Below are 17305 nucleotides of genomic sequence, written 5' to 3' on the forward strand. Positions count from 1 at the left end.
ATAAGTCTCTGAAGACAAAACATGTACCGATCCTCTGGAAGGATGCAGTGGTCATCCCTGTCCCTAAATGCACTGGTCCTAAGATGATTAATGATTTCAGGCCGGTTGCTTTGACTTCTGTTTTAATGAAAATCTTTGAGAAATTAGTGCGGTCTGAGATTCTAAAGGGTGACCGAACATAAATTGGACCCTATGCAGTTTGCATATAGACCTCACTATAGAGAGGAGTACATGACGCTACAGTCACAATGCTGAATTTGCTATTAAGACATTTGGATGGCCAGAGGACACATGACTTTTATTTGTTGATTTTTCTTCAGCTTTTAATATAATTAAACCACACATTTGAATCAAGAGGCTCTTAGATCAGTTTGCGTTAAAGAGCCACACAGATGGGAAATCAAAAATTACCTGTATTACAGTGTATGATGTAGCTGTCCATAAGTATAAACAATGTGCAAAGTAATTAAACCAAAAAGTACACGATTTATAAAGTTATTGGCTTCTAAAGTAAGGAGTCGACTCTGAATCGCTGAAACGAGTCGTTATAGATTTCAAATCTTTTGCCCATCTCTATGTATGTCACTAGGATCACTTTGCATAATAATCTCCGCCTACCGTCTTGAGAGAAATGGAACTCTGACCTGCTCCACCCCCCACACAGATGCTCTGGTTGGTGTGATAGCATCATGTCGAGGAGACAGTGTGTTTTTAATTGTAAAGGCAAGTTTGTTTTATTTTCACTGCCAAAGAATGAAGATCAGAAGAACCAATGGCTAAAATTCCTTTTTACCACAATACCAGAGCAGTACAACAAATCCCTTTTGTTGTGTTCACAACATTTCACTGATGACTGCTTTTTCTAATCTCGGTGAGTACAGCGGGAATACTCAACGAAGAGACATGAGAGAGATATCTATAGAAAGCTTGACATGTCTTATTTAAAACTAAATAAGTGCTGCTAACAGATATTCTGTGATAAAGTAATCCATATGAAAACAACGCGATGTCCGTTTTTCATGTGTCCCTTCGTTATTTCTAATGTGACCACGCCCCCGCGCTGAACGCGCTATTCAGATTCAAACTGAAGCGCGCGGCTTGAATACACCCACACAGAAGAAAAAGCAGCGAGACTGTTCAAGTTTTTTATTTTACCGTTTGCTTCGCGATGAGAGGAATAAGACACCAAATTCCCCAAAAAGATGCTAACACATAGTTTACCATGGAGGTGTGTGCGGAACAACCAATCCAAACTGGTTATGTTAGTTGACCAATCAGAACACAGTATGCTACCGAAAGGTGGGGTTTAAGGAAATTGACTGAATCTTTTGAACAGCTTCCCGCGAACCGTTTGGGGATCTCTGAGAATTGAGGTAATTTTAAAATGATATTTTGACAAAATGACAATGTTTTTTAACCTTGGATGGATTTAAACCTATTGTACAGGACTTATAAAAAGTGATAGGAAGCTTAGAATTATCATCTTACTGGCTCTTTAAGCAATAATTTGATGGGTTGGATTTTGGATTTCTTAACTAACAGAACACAGAGTCAGAGTAAATGGTGTCTTATCTGAACAGAGGAGTTCCTCTACAGGGTCTCCTCAAGGATGTGTGCTGTCTCCACTTTTATTTATCTTCAAAAAAAATATGTGTCAAAGCATGTATGATAACAGAATTATCATAAAGTATGCGGATGTTATTTTGAGCTTACTTAAGGAGAATGAGACCTCACATGGCCCAATCATTGAGGACTTTGACAATTGGTGTGAGGAATCTTACTTACGGCTTAATATATCAAAGACCAAGGATATGATCATTGATTTTAGGAAAAGTACTCATCCAAGTGAACCTACCTTAATTAAAGGCCAAACAATAGAGTATGTACAATCATACAAATACCTTGGGACGATTATTGATGAGAAACTGAATTTTGAAAAGAATTGTGAGGCTCTGTGCAAAAAGGGGCACCAACGTTTGTATTGCCTAAGGAAATTATCTGTGTTTAATCTTGACCGAACAATAATGAAAATGTTTTATCATGCTTTTATTGAATCTGTGTTGTCCTTCTCCACTGTAGTATGGTATGGTCATATATCTTTAAAGGCAAAAAATCAGTTAGACCAGATAGTAAAATGGTCTGGCCGTTTGATAGGCGAGTCTAAACCAGGAGTGGCATCCCTGTATACCAAACAGTTACAAAGGATAGCCTTCTCAATCTTAGATGATGACTCTCACCCCCTGCACAGTGATTTTCAGTTATTGCCATCTGCGAGGAGGTATAATGTCCCAATGTGTAGAACGAAAAGACATAAGAGCAGCTTCGTACCAAATGTGATTAATATGATTAACAAAGTGTAGAGGTGGTTTTTAGAAATGTTGTACTAGGGTTTCATGATTTTTATTAGTTTTTTGGGGTTCTTTTTCAGGTTCTTTTACAAAGACCACATGTAATGTTTTGAGAGCACTTTCTTTCTTTCTTGAGAGCACTTTACTCAGTATGAGTATTTACTTATTTGTCCCTATGTGTTGTGGAGTGTTCTGTGTTGTGTATTTTTTTGTATTGGATGCCATAGTCATTGCACTGTAAAACAAATTTACCTACGGGTACAATAAAAGTAACCTAACCTAGGTACAAGACTGTGTACATATTTTCATTTCGAGCGAAGGAACTACTCATCCCATAAAACCACCGCACCTCACTGAATCTGACCATTGACTGTAAAAAAAATTTGACTGAAGCCCACAGCGACGGCCGTGCAAACTTTTTCGTCCAGTGAATTTTATTTTATATACTGAAAGTGCAGTAATAGCAGTTCTTTCAGTATTAATCGTGTAAATAAAGTGTTTTATATAGGTATTGTGTATTGATTTTTATATTTATCGTCGTGTATTTTATATATTGTGTGCGTGTTTGAAAGCGGTTAACAATAACGTCAGCAACATGGTGCAGTGCTTTGTACCTGACTCAATCACCACTCAGTAGTCAACACGTCGTTGCCATTACACAAATTCAGTTCAGTAAATGGACAAAAAAGTATGCCTAGGCTAATTATCGTTTTGCCAGTGGCATCATAGAATGCTTGATATGACTCATACCGTATGAAGGCTACAGTAGCCTAGCTAAAGTGGACGATAATGCTAACTAACATTACCAACCTCCCTGCAAAACTCACCAAAACTTTGAAGGTCTTGTCCCTCATGCGGGCCCTTACAAAACCCACAAGCTGTCCCTCGGACATGCTACACTCAACTAACGTTACTTGAAGTACTTATCCAAGACATCGCGAATAAAAGGCATTTATCTCAAAACAAGTTTAGTGCCCCATGAACTTTTGGCGTTTATATGAGCATATACTATCGCTTAGTACAGCCGTAGCTGTTTTTAAGTCTACCATGTATGGTTACGTTTTAATGGCTTATTTCCCAAATGCCAATGCAGAAATTGTATTAAATTTTTACTTCCGGCACCGGCTGTGGGCGGGACTGTGATGCTCTATTCTAGACTGCCTCTAAATAGTCCAATCAGCGTAGAGTCCCGTTTTGTGTAGTACCGCCCCTTTTTGGGTGAATTCTGTCAATCTGAGAATCGCCTTGAGTGCACTCATAGACTTCCATACAAAGATTATTTTTTTCGAACTGCAGGCACTGCAATGCAATCTCAATTGGTGATGTCCGATCCGCAAACGAATCGTTCAATTTAACCGGTTCTTCTTAGTGAACCGGTTGAACCAGTTAACCAAATCGAACTGAATCGTTTGAAACGGTTCGCATCTCCAATAAGCATTAATCCACAAATTACTTAAGCTGTTAACTTTAACGTGACTGACTCCCTCGGAGTCAGAATAAACCAATATCCCGGAGTATTTAATTTACTCAAACAGTACACTGAATGAACTGCTGTGAAGACCGAATTGAAGATGAACACCGAGCAGAGCCAGATGACGAACGAACACGCCCACTGCTGGAGCGATACTCATTCTCGAGTCAAGAACCGGTTGCATCGGTTTTCGGATCACCAGTACACTGAACCAAGAATCGTTTCTTTCGGATGCGTCCGATTTGAGAACCGATGAACTGATGTTACTTTTTCAAGTATTTTGTTAAAGATTGGAAAGTGTGATAAAATAACTAATATACATACATATATATATATATATATATATATATATATACACACACACACACAGTACAGACCAAATGTTTGGACACCTTCTCATTCAAAGAGTTTTCTTTATTTTCATGACTATGAAAATTGTAAATCAACACTGAAGGCATCAAAACTATGAATTACAACACATGTGGAATTATATGTAGAATTATATACATAACAAAAAAGTGTGAAAAAAATGAAAATATGTCATATTCTAGGTTTTTCAAAGTAGCCACATTTTTTTTGAATGTTTCTAATCTGTATATTGTAGATTATGTATAAGCTGGACAACAATTAAGACTCTAAAGACTCTATGTTTAATAGGAATAAGGGATGGTTTATGAAATATCTGTACTGTGTATATAGTTAATGATGACACATTGACGAATTGAGTTTGTAGTAAACAGCACATGAACACAAGTAGAGCAGCTGATGATACTGAACTGCAACACGTGCCGGTTAGAGCAGTTCTCGTTCTCGACTTGAAAACCGTTTGAATCGGTTTCCGGATCATCAGTACACTGAACCGAAAACTGTTTCTTTCGGACGGTGCTCAGAGTTAACCAGTTGCTCTGCTCTCAGTCCAGTCCTGCTGGTGCTGACGAGTACGCTGGACAGTTACCATACCTGCCACCTGAGATTATCTCTAAAGAGGAGAGGAGGTCAGGTAACGCCAATCTCCACACACAGCCCGAGCGCCGGCCTGTTTATCGACGAGAAACCTCTGTTTGCTGATTCACATAAAGACTTTGTGTTTACCTTTTGGGTACCAGCTCATCGACTGCTTTTGTTGTTTATACCGAAGACTTGTTTGTTGCAACGCTACTCAATTAAAGAAGTTTCCTTTTGCATAATCGCTCTTGGTTCCTCATCTCTCCACACCACGAAAACTTAATTGTAAACTTTTTGTTGAAGCTGCCATCGTAACATAAAGAGTAGAAAGCCGATTAAAACACGACGGAGGAATAAACTCACGTAGCCATTGGGTTTCGTTTGACACTCACAGGGGCATGCAGTAATTTATTAAATTGCAACACCTGAACAGCATAATGAATGAACCACACCCTCTTAGACAACAGTCATAATAAGAGCACATTCAAGGTCACCAATGTTCAACACCCCCACTTGCTCTTAGGCTGAATAACATACAGTTATATCATGTACATTTACATCACACCAAAATTAAAACATACAAATCTATCAAGCATGGCTTTGGTTACAGGTTTGGTCAGAATATCTGCAACCATGGCTGCTGTGGGACAATATTCAATAGTTATCTTTCCATCTTCAAGTGCAGATCTAACAAAATGATACTTAATATCAACATGTTTACACCTTTGACGGCATATCGGGTTCTTGGACAAAGCAATTGCCCCTTGATTGTCCTCATAAATTGTCACTGGTGTGTAAATACATTCATTGTCCATTTTGTTTAATAACTGGACTAGATATAGGCTTTCCTGTGCAGTAGCTGCCATATACTCAGCCTCACATGTGGAAAGAGCAACCGCGGATTGTTTCTTATACCTCCAAGAAATAACAGGACCAGTGGCAGACAAACTAAAACACTAAATGCAAAGAGATTAAGATTTACATAATTTCTCCTATAACACAATTCCTTGTTCACAGTTCCCTTTAAATATCACAATACATGCTTAGCAGCTACCCAGTGTTGGTTCTTTGGTTCAGAAAAGTGTTGTGACAGCTTACTGACAATGAAACCTAGATCTAGTCTAGTACAGGTCATTAGATAGATCAAGCTACCAACCACTTCTCGATGCAGTTTTGAATCAACACATTCACCTTCATTATCAAATTGCATTTTGTTTTCGCATGGAGTTGACCTTGGTTAACAATTAATCATATCAAACCTCTCCAAAATCTTATTAATGAACCTTTTCTGGTTCATTTTTATTTCACCATCTCCTTGTGCAAAATCAATACCCAGAAAATGTGTAAGTTTACCAAGATCTTTCATTTTAAATCTTTCCTCCAACATTCTTTTCACATTTCTGAGTGTCTGACTATCACTTGCTGCAATAAGAAGATCATCATGGGGAAGTCGTGGCCTAATGGTTAGAGGGTTGGACTCCCAATCGAAGGGTTGTGGGTTCTAGTCTCGGGCCGGACGGAATTGTGGGCGGTGGGAGTGCATGTACAGTTCTCTCTCCACCTTCAATACCAGACTTAGGTGCCCTTGAGCAAGGCATCGAACCTCCAACTGCTTCCCGGGCACCGCAGCATAAATGGCTGCCCACTGCTCCAGGTGTGTGCTCACAGTGTGTGTGTGTGTGCATTTCGGATGGGTTAAATGCAGAGCACAAATTCTGAGTATGGGTCACCATACTTGGCTGAATGTCACTTCACTCACTTCACTTCATTTTCTCACCTCCAAACTGCAAACACAATGGTCAGCAAGATTTTGACTAAAATCATTTTTAATCAAAATTCCAATTCCACCCTGACTGTTTCAAACCATAAAGTGATTTGTTTAGTCTACAGACAAGCCTCTCACTTGTTTCTGACTTGACCTCAAATCCTTCTGGCTGTTCCATGTATAATTTAGTATCAATAGGGGCATGCAAATATGCAGTCTTTACATCCATTTGATGCAGTTCTAAACCACATTGAGCTGCAATTTGCATTAAGCTACGTATTGATGTCATATCAGCAGTTGGAGAAAAAGTTTCATTATAATCAATGCCTGCAACTTGACTATACCCTTTCGCCACATACCGAGCTTTGCATGTTGTTCCAACTGGGTTTTCCTTCACTGTGTAGACCCATCTGCCCCCCACTATATTTTTACCTTCAGGTAATGTTGTAAGGGTAAACGTATCATTCTCCTTAAGAGAGTTCTTCTCCTCCTGCATGGCCTTACTCCACAATTCTGACTCTGGTGAGCTTATAGCCTCCTTTAGAGTGTGGGGTACATCACATGCAACTCTATAACAATAATCAATACTGGTTAGTGCATGGTCATCATCACATTTTATTCCATACTCATAATCCCTCAAATACTGTGGAGGCCTCTTCTCTCTCTGTGGATCACGCCTGCTCTCAACCCTTTCCCTTTCACCTGTATTGGGGCTTGGGTCACACATTTCAGATTTTATGTCTTTGGAATTTATTAATTCTATTATCTCAGGTTTTGGTAGGTGAGTTTCAGCGCTCTCCCAACGCACATCATCTTCACACATTGACTGATCTGTCGGAGTGTGGCATTCTGTCCCACTATTTGTGAGAAACTCCACCAACCTGCTTTTGTTCACTTTTCCCTTGTCTGGATAGAAAAATAGATATGCTGGGCTATTCTTGTCATAACCAATGAAAATCCCTTTTTCACATCGAGAGCCTAACTTTTTCTTGTTCTGTTTGTATGCATAACACTTTGACCCAAATATTTTCATTCTTGAAAGACTTGAAAGACAGGCTTCTTTCCAGTCAGCATGTAATATGGGGTCTGTCCTACACGTCTGTTATAACATCTGTTGCAAATAGCAGCTGTAGTCTGGATTGCATTTGTCTATAACATTTTTGGTAAGCTGAGGTTTCGTGTCGAATTGCAAATTTACTGAGCAGGGATTGAAATTCCCTGGATGTAAAATCGGTGCCATTATCAGATCTCATACATTTAATTCTTCCATAAGGTGAAACATCAGCAATGAACTTCTCTGTTCCTTTGACTGTATCAATCTTTGCTCTCAAAAAATATGTAAATATTGCACCTGAATAGTCATCATTAAATGCCAAGATATACCGGAAACCATCTTTTGCTATCGGCTCCATAGATCCAGCTAAATCTGTGTGCACAAGTCCAAGGGGAATTTTTGCTTTTTCATCTGCCTCCCTGTTCCTGCTCTGAACAAATTTACCCTGTGTGCACACTTTCTACCTTTGATTTTCATCCCTTTTGTAACATTTTCCAGCTTCAACACATCCTCAGAATTACAGTGACCGAGAATTTCATGCCATGTGTGGATATCATAACATCCATGACATTGATCAACATCATCTGCAACAGTGCTTTAAATAGAACAGTCTATCATACACCTGGATGTTAAATGTTACACCGTTCTTATGAACAAGTCTGTTCTGACCTTCATCAGGTGGTTCGCTCAGTATGGTTTTCTTCAAATTGAGCAGACGCAGGTGCGCCAGAAACTTAGTCTCCCACAGTTCATCATTTTTCTCATCCCCGTCAAAACATAAACGGTCCCACCGGCTTCCAAACTCCTTCCTGGGCCCATAACCCATTGAAGCTGCCATTGTAACATAAAGGGTAGAAAGCCGATTAAAACATGACGGAGGAATAAACTCACGTAGCCATCGGGTTTCGTTTGACTGGCGTGCACACTCACAGGGCAGGGCTCCAGACTGCGACCAAAATTTGAGAGTGAGAGAATTTTGCATCCAGTCGCGCATGTGCGACCAGTAAATTTGCCTCCCACAACCTCCGTATTTTTTTATATATTAAACGTGGAAGGGGCACGTCAATGATCAATTAAATGAGCAATGAAATAATCAATGAGACGCGAGAGCACATGCACGCAAACACACACACATACTCATGAGACGCGAGCACACACTTGCGTCTCATTGAGTGATGCCTGTCTGTGAGGCGGCCAATGAGTGTGAGAAGAATAGGGAATGGCCACTGTATAGTGGCTAAAATGTGTGGAGGGGGAGGGGCCTAGAGATAATCGAGCGCGCGTAAACATCTGTGGGAAGGAAACGGAGACAAATATCATCACAACCTGATATGTGCTTACGTCTGAGCTATAAGCAAGGGGCAAGGAACTCGACCGGAAGTTGAAGTCGGCCGGGGGCTGCCATCTTTTAGCAGAACTTCACTTGCGTTAGCATTCCCATTGACTCCCATTCATTTTGGCGTCACTTTGACAGCGAATAACTTTACATCTGAGGCGTTTAAAGACTCTGTTTGTCCATTATTTATTTCTAAAGATACACGACAATGTATAAAGGGCTCCATTACCTTCTATGTTACATTATGGCCCCGTATAAACAGTTTTTGTAAAAAAATAGGCTAACGATTGCGTCATAACCACTCGGCTCTCTGTCGCATTACCGTACAGACAGGAGGAGAAGCTCGCAGGCAATTAACTTAATATGGCGTACTGGCGTTACATTTTAAAATACTATACAAAATAATTAATCAGAATACTTACTCCTGCTCACTCACGCCAAAGAACTCCCCGCTCAAGCTCGCCGTCTCTGCAAGATTAACGATGGCAGTTTGCACGCACAGCTACTTAGAAGATTTACATCTGGCAGACAGGTTGCTGACGTCGTCAAGCTTCGTTTGAGTCTGCGTGTCAGAAACGGAAGTGCTAAAAAACGCTAAAACTAGGCTTCATTTGTCTCAATTGAGTTCCAATGGGGTCGCTGTGTCCATTTCTTTTACTGTCTATGGCTATAAGCAAGCGAACCATTGATTCGTTCTTCCGACCTGCGGCTAGTGTACCAGTGCCAGAGTCTACAGTGTCACCGTCGGATGATAATGCAGAGTCAGAGGTTGGTGTGGCGAAAAAAGCCCGCACTCACCATTTTCGAGATGACTGGTTGAACTAATTCAGGTGGTTGAGGGACTGTAAGTAGTCGAACAATATGAACTGCGATTACTACACAAGTTATCCCTGAACTGCGGGGAACACAAAGTTTGCTGACAGTACAGGCACTTCGCAGTATTAACACAACACACTACTTAAACACAATCTCAGCCTAAAGCATCGAGGGTGTCGTGACATCGCCACTGCCGTTTGCTTTCAGAAGACACATGACTGTAAATCAGAGCGCAGATGAGGCAGAGATTATGTTGAAATTTAACACGGCCTACTTCGTTGCTAAAGAGGAACTACCTTCACCAAATACATAAGCCAGCTCGACCTTCAAAGGAAGAATGGCTTAAAACTTAAGGGCCAGTGCCCCTAATGTTTACATACATTTAAGTATGTAATAGTATGTATGTATGTAAGTATGTAATATAATAGGGCTAGCCCTAATGTGCTTTCATCATTGTGCATAACCTTAACTTGTGCAACGACTGGTGGGAACAGTGACATCCAATCAGGCCCGGCGCCACAAGGGGGCAAAAGGGGGCAATGCCCCCTCAGCTCTGACTTGTGCCCCCTCAGTTTCATTTTTGTATTCATGGTTAAAAATAAAAATTTCAACCTTTTGAGTTAAATAATAATTTAACCTTATCCCCATGGGATTTAGAATGTTCAGTGTTGTGACTCGTGACATTACTGCCAGATTCAAACGTCTTTCGCGTTGGTTGGCGCTGAGCCAGATACGGACGAGCTCAACGCTGTCACAACTACTGTGCAGTGTTTTCAACCTCATAATGTTTATTTTAGATTTCAGACATTTAAATACACATAAGCACTGGTAAAACAACAGCCTACATTTGGAGTTTGTAAAATACACACTGATGTCTGCGGAAGCAAGTGCTAGTGTCGCGTTGGTTGGCGCTGAGACAGAGACGGGCGAGCTCAGCGCTGTCACTCAGCGCCGTCATATATCACAACTATGCAGTGTTTTCAACCTCACATTGTTTATTTTAGATTTCAGACATTTAAATAGGCTACACATAAGCACTGGTAAAACAATAGCCTACATTTAGAGTCTGTGAAAGCAGCAAAAATAATCTATTCAAATATAATTTGTTTTCTTTTTATTTATTATATTATTTAAAATCCCATGCTACGTGTACTGTGTTAAGCACTTAGCACTTATATATCATTGCTCTTTTTGTTGTTTTTGATTGCTTCCACTGTCTTCATCTGTAAGTCGCTTTGGATAAAAGCGTCTGCTAAATGAATAAATTTAAATTTAAATTTAAATAATTTTCCGACGTGTGTTTTTCATATTAAACGACCAAACACACTCACATACACATATTTGAGAATCGGAATATAGGATAGTTGATGACATGGTAAGTAAGTTTGTGAATATTTCGAATAAAAAAGGAAAAACGAAATGAAGGATAGCCTACATCTGTTATACAGTGTTATTATTGTGGCTGCGGTGTCACGTGACAAATATGACGCGTTGCCATGGAAACATTAAGGGGGAACGTTCTAAAATAACTGTCGCCTTGAAAAATCTTATTCTCTGGAGTCCGTTAGAATATTTTAAAGTCCCCGTGAAACGGAAGTTGCAAACGGATTTTCTCCAGTGTTGTGACGTATTTCCGAGAGAAACGGAATAATAAATGAGGAAAATAGTGGGCGTGGCTTATTTTCCAACTAGCCCCTGATTGGATCTAGATAAGTAGGTGTGTTCAATTGCATGCGACATGGTTCATTTCAACTCACCGTCGTCAAACTTTGTGAGGTACCAACGGTGTACACCAGTGGTTTTCAACCTGTGGTCCGCGGGTATTGCAGGTGGGCCGCCAATTATTTTCTGTTCATTTCCAGTCCATTCTAGGGCTGTGCGATTAAAAGAAAACGTCCTAAAATCACGATTTGAGCGTGCGCATATGCCTAACTCCAGGTTCACACACTGTCTGTGATGCGCCTTTTTTCTGAGCCAATGTTGACGGATCAGAGCGTTCTCACTGCGGTAAAAGGCTAGAAATAAAAACGTGCGAAAATAATTCATGTCTAACACATGAGCATAGAGTGAATTTGTTAGTGAACAGGATGCAGTTTAAGTGAGAGGAGACACGTTTTAAGTGTGCACACTCTCTCCTCACAAAGCAGCGTGTATCTGAGCAAGCACGACCGGTTTTGTGACAGAGCAAAGGAAATCTGCTGCGAACAGAGAGATTCGCACTCGTGCATTATTTTAATGAGCTTTCGCGTTATATTTATGCGCTCTCACTGCTGACCGCATACACATACTGTATACACACTGCAAACACCTTAGGCACCGCTACAATTAATGAGCTCTATGAACAATGCATGGCAAAAAAGAAAAAAAAGTCCCATACAGTCTATAAAGTCTATAATTTTTTTTTACATCTTCACTATAGTGATAATTTTGACTTATGTCTGTTCTAGAGATGTTACAACTTTTTGATAAAGCTCTGATTGGTTTTCTTTTGGAAATATGTTTCAAATTAATCCTGAATGCATTTATGACTGTAAAAGCACAATTGCAAAATTGATAAAAAAAAATCGCAATAGTTTTTTTGTTTTTTTCCATATCACACAGCCCTAGTTTATTCAATAAATATAGTTTAAAATCTAGCTTTTGAGTACTAAGTTATTAACCCAACAATAGCGGGGTCAGTTAATTTTTTTGAAGTGGGCCGCGAAAACATATGTGTTTGGTTGTGTGGGCCGCGAGTTGAAAAAGGTTGGGAACCACTGGTGTACACTGACGGGACAGCGTTATCTGTAAATGACAGAAATCTCACAAACCTCATTTTATCTTCTGTCCAATTTTTGAAGTATTCGCGCGTGAAGTGCTTCGAGCACGTCCATGAACACTCTGTTATCCCTCCTTCCTCGAAATGTAATAAAATCGATCCATCTGGACCGTAACGAGGGAATTTTAGGGAAAGGGAAAAGTGTTCCGTGAGTTCCACAACCAAAAATGCACCTCCTCGCCATCTCTCCTTTCACGCGCTGTCAATGCTCGCAAACACACAGGCAGCCTGTCTACTGTCAGTTGGAGGGGCGTGGTTACGGATTAACCCAATTCCTCAAGCCTACGTCATCAGTGAAGGTCCTCCAATGCAGAGGGGAGGGGCATTTTTAGATTTTGATTAAAGATTATGAAGCCAAAAAATTTTTTTGTGTGGATTGACTCGCATGGATGAATTGTTCAGCACAAAACAATCAATTTAGGCGAACAAAGTAAATATAGTCAATTTTGATTTCATGTGTACTTTAAATTTAAGTGTGAAAGGGTTAATTATTCATAATAAATGACGCTGGCTTATCTTTTGTTGACTGTGTGATTTCCTGATGTGGGTATTAAGTCACATGGAAAATACAGTTGTTTAAATTTAAAGCAAGGGGCGTGGTTTTATCCAACCCCGTGCCATTCGGTGTCTGTGGAGAAAATATCTGAACGTGTGATATTATCAGCAATTCAGTTTCAGCTAAAATGTGAATTATCATTAATATTCAACAATGGACATAAGAAAGTATATGCAGCGTATTTCAGATCATAAAAAGGACACTGAAAGTGTGATTGAGAGTACAGTTGATGAAGATGACAGCCATCAAAATGCAGCTGCATTTTTTGATGAGCACCAACACTCAGAGCCAGCAGCACCCAGCACGAGTGTCGACCTGGACAGCCAGGCCCAAGCGGCAGTCCCGTCTCAACCCCAACCTCCTCCGCTGCTGCTGCCTAATGACCTCGGAACAGAGAGCCCAGTCCAGGTCTGCCTGCAGTCGTACCCAGGTCGTATGTTCAATAGCAGGAAACGTTCATTCTGCAGTGGTTGGTTTAAAGGAAGGGAATGGCTGGAATATTCACGTTTCCCGCCGATTCAGCCTTTTGTTTTCCATGTAGAAAGTTCAGTTTGGGCCCTAATTCTGACAAGGCCTTCACGCTAAGTGGCTACTCTAACTGGAGACATGCAATGGATTCTTCAAAGGGATTTTCCAGGCATGCGCATTCAAAAGAGCACTTAAAATGCATGGCGCTGTGGAAGGAAAAGGAAACACGCAGCACAGCAGGAACAGAGGTGTCAACTCTGGTTAATTTAAGACAGCTAGATAGAAATCGCAAGTATTTTTTTGCAATTGTTGACATAATTGAGTTTCTTGATTCAAACGCGCTGCCTTTCAGGGGTTCGTTGGATGCTTTTGACACAATGGGAGAGGGGGGCAGTGGCCTTTTTTTGTCCATGATGGATTATACTCTCCGAAAAGACACAGAACTTGCTGAAGTGTATCGCACTATACCTGCCAATGCCGGATACACATCGCATGACATTCAAAATGAAATTATTGGACTTATGAGTGAACTTTTAACTGAGGAAATTGTTAAAGATGTAGGAAATTCATGGTACACGTTAAAGGCAGATGGTACCCAAGATGCCAAAGGCCATGAAAACATCTCCATCGTCATTTGCTACCTGAACGAAAAAAACGAAGTTCACGAGCGGCTGTTGTGTGTGGCAACAACTGAAAACTTTGATGCACTGTCGTTAACTAATGTGGTCTTAACAGAGATAACACGTGCTGGTCTGAGCACAGAAAAAATTCTAAGTCAATGCTATGATGGGGCCAACGTGATGTCGGGGAAGAAGGGGGGGATGCAAAAGATTCTACAGGATAAATTGAACAGAGAAGTGCCATACATTCACTGTTTCAACCATCAGTTACATTTGGTGGTGGTGCGCGCAATGTCAGTAGAGAATGCACTGGAGCATTTTTTTAATGTGTGTGACAACCTGTATAAATTTGTGAAGAAACCGACAGTAGCTGCCCAATACCATGGCGAAATGTTGAAAAGACTTCTCGATCAAAGGTGGACAGGTCACCTGGCAACAGCGTCTGTCATAGTAAGAAGCTATGACAACATTGTGAATTTTTTGTCTGACATAGGTTTGCGACACGCAAACAGAGCGTACAGCACAGATATAAAGCTGGAGGCTGCAGGCTTGGTGAAGTCGGTATCTGAAGCGGATTTTAAGTTCATTGCTTTGATGGTACACAAGATCCTCCTTCTCCTAGATCCCGCAAACAAGATACTTCAGGCCAAAGAAACTGATCTGTACACTGGCCTAAAACTTGTGCATAGTGTGTGCGAATGCATTAAGAATCTCCGGTGTGACAGTGAGTTTGAAGCATTGTGGGCACAATGCAATGACGAGCAACAAGCGAATTCTTCCAAACGGGCAAGATACTTGACCAAGGGTCTAGAGCAGTTTGTAGTGGAAAGTTCCTGTGGACAGAGTGATGAAGCAGATGAAACAGAATGCAAAAGACTTTTCTTCAGTACTTTGGATACTGTCATTGGAGAAATGTCAGCACGGTTCAGTGAGCGTAACAGCCAATTGGTTGAAGCCCTGTGTGCTCTCGACCCTGGAAGCAATGACTTTCTGGACAGTTCAATGGTTAAACCACTCTTGGACCTAACCAAAACAGAAATTGTGGATGCTGAATTCACTGTCGCTCGACAGTTTATACGGACTGAAACTGCTCTTTCTAACAGGGAGAAATGGACCACCCTGGATGTACTGCAAACGTTTTCTGGGGCTCTAGCTGCAATGCCAACCATTTATATTGCGCTCAGACATGGAATAACTTTTGGGGCATCTACTGCCACCTGTGAAAACTCTTTTTCGAACCTCACTAATGTGTTCACTCAGCACAGACGAAGCATGTCACATCAGAGGAAAGCGCAACTTATCCAGTTGGCATTTGAACGTGATCTAACTGTAAAATTCAAAGAGAAAGAATGGCATGAAAGGTTACTAAGGAGATTCAGTGCCAAATCAAGGAGACTGCAGCTCTTCTAAATATAAGGCATGATCTATCATCATTACACTGTTTAAAATTTGCTAGTCTCTGATTACCTGCAGTTGCATATGTAGTGTTTTAGGGAGCGTTGTATTTAAAAATCTGTCGTTGTAAAGCGAGATCTCAGTGTGTATTAATCATTGATGGTGTAATAAAGTTAAGCCCCCTTAACAATTTCACATGCCCCCTCAGTCATTTCATCCTGCAGCCGGGCCTGCATCCAATAATATTTAAAAACTATTTAGAATTGAGAGAGAGACGGGGACAGCTAATCCTTTGTCAGCTCAACTTGATCGACATCACGGCGAATATTACCTCAGCACAGATTAATTCTATCATGTCACTGAAAGAAATAACATTCATTCATTGTAGCAATAAGGATAAATTGATAATTAAAGAATTAGGATAACCAAGAAGAAATGTAAACATCAAACAAGTATCTACAAAGGGCGGGAAGTCTTATAAACGAGGATTTTCGAGGACTTGGTATGAGCAGAGAAAAAGGCTAATAGGCCGCGAGAGCATGGAACATCGCATCGACATCGCACGGACATCGCGTGGACAACTACAGTGTTAATCAAAAATCCCTTGGAGAATGTTAAAAAACACGAAAGAGCACAGATGCAGATGGATAGAAGGGAGCAGTGTAATATAAGTGAGTTATTTAAAGGGATAGTTCACCTAAACATCTAAATTATGTCATTAATAACCCTCATGTTGTTCCAAACCAGTAAGACCTCCATTTATCTTCGGGAACACAGTTTAAGATATTTCAGATTTAGTCCGAGAGCTCTCAGTCCCTCCATTAAAGCTGTGTGTACGGTCTACTGTCCATGTCCAGAAAGGTAAGAAAAACATCATCAAAGTAGTCCATGTGACATCAGAGGGTCAGTTAGAATATTTTGAAGCACTATCCCTTTAAGTAAGCAGTGTAATGTAAGTGAGGAATGTGATATAAATGAGCAGTGTAATATAAGGGAGTTGTGTAAACAGTAATTTATGTGATGTCAATTATTTATTATTAAACTGAAATCGAAGAAAAAAGTATTTTTGGAAAAACCACATCCTGGCGTCAGGCTTCATTTGCTGCTGAATTGTGTTAACACGCATATAGAAACATAAGGAGAACAAGAGATTGATTCATAATGTCGGTTTATTTTTAATTATTACTACAGTAGCCTAGTTCAGTTCCCTTAAAATCTTCAACTAGTCGTTAATTTATCAATTGAATGGGTGACCTTTCCTCACTAATCGAGCAAACATTGACGAGACTGACGCACCGCCACAGAAACATGAATGAGATGCATTCTAACATAACTGTGGCATTAAACTCAGTTGGTGAAGGCTCTTTAAAATAGTGCACATAGGTTGTTCAGATTACTTGTTAAAGTGCAATGAAATAGCTTATATCTGCAGACGATGTACATCTGTTTGAGGATGAAGACTTTGTTACAGTGTTCTGTCAATTTGTCCTACCCTGTCAGATTTTCCTACCTCCCACTAAAACAGTGGGTAGTAAAATTCGACAACGAAAAATGCTACTGTAAAGTTATGCACTGTTAGACTTTTTATCGTATTTTTGCGGTAACTTACTGGCAGCACTATTGCCAGTAAGTTACTGTAAGTTCCCCTTTACAGTAGCTTACCTGTAAATGTGTTTTACGGTAAGATGCCCTTACCACAATTTCATTTTACAG

General features: G+C 40.3%; 1 protein-coding gene across 8 annotated transcripts in view; it reads right to left on the reverse strand.

Moving 5' to 3' along the window:
• Window positions 1-17305, reverse strand: part of fbxo44.9 (F-box protein 44, tandem duplicate 9) — a 150586-nt gene that overhangs the window by 8468 nt on the left and 124813 nt on the right. The window contains exon 1 of one of the 8 annotated variants that reach the window (XM_052560234.1): window positions 8475-8597. The exons of the other annotated variants lie outside the window; for them this stretch is intronic. Coding sequence (XP_052416194.1) covers window positions 8475-8482 — 8 coding nt within the window. The 5' untranslated portion in view covers window positions 8483-8597. Of the gene's footprint in view, window positions 1-8474; window positions 8598-17305 lie in introns of those variants that run through there. 8 annotated transcript variants of the gene reach the window in all.

Source organism: Carassius gibelio, chromosome B7 (genome assembly GCF_023724105.1).
Source record: "Carassius gibelio isolate Cgi1373 ecotype wild population from Czech Republic chromosome B7, carGib1.2-hapl.c, whole genome shotgun sequence".
Taxonomy (NCBI): domain Eukaryota; kingdom Metazoa; phylum Chordata; class Actinopteri; order Cypriniformes; family Cyprinidae; genus Carassius; species Carassius gibelio.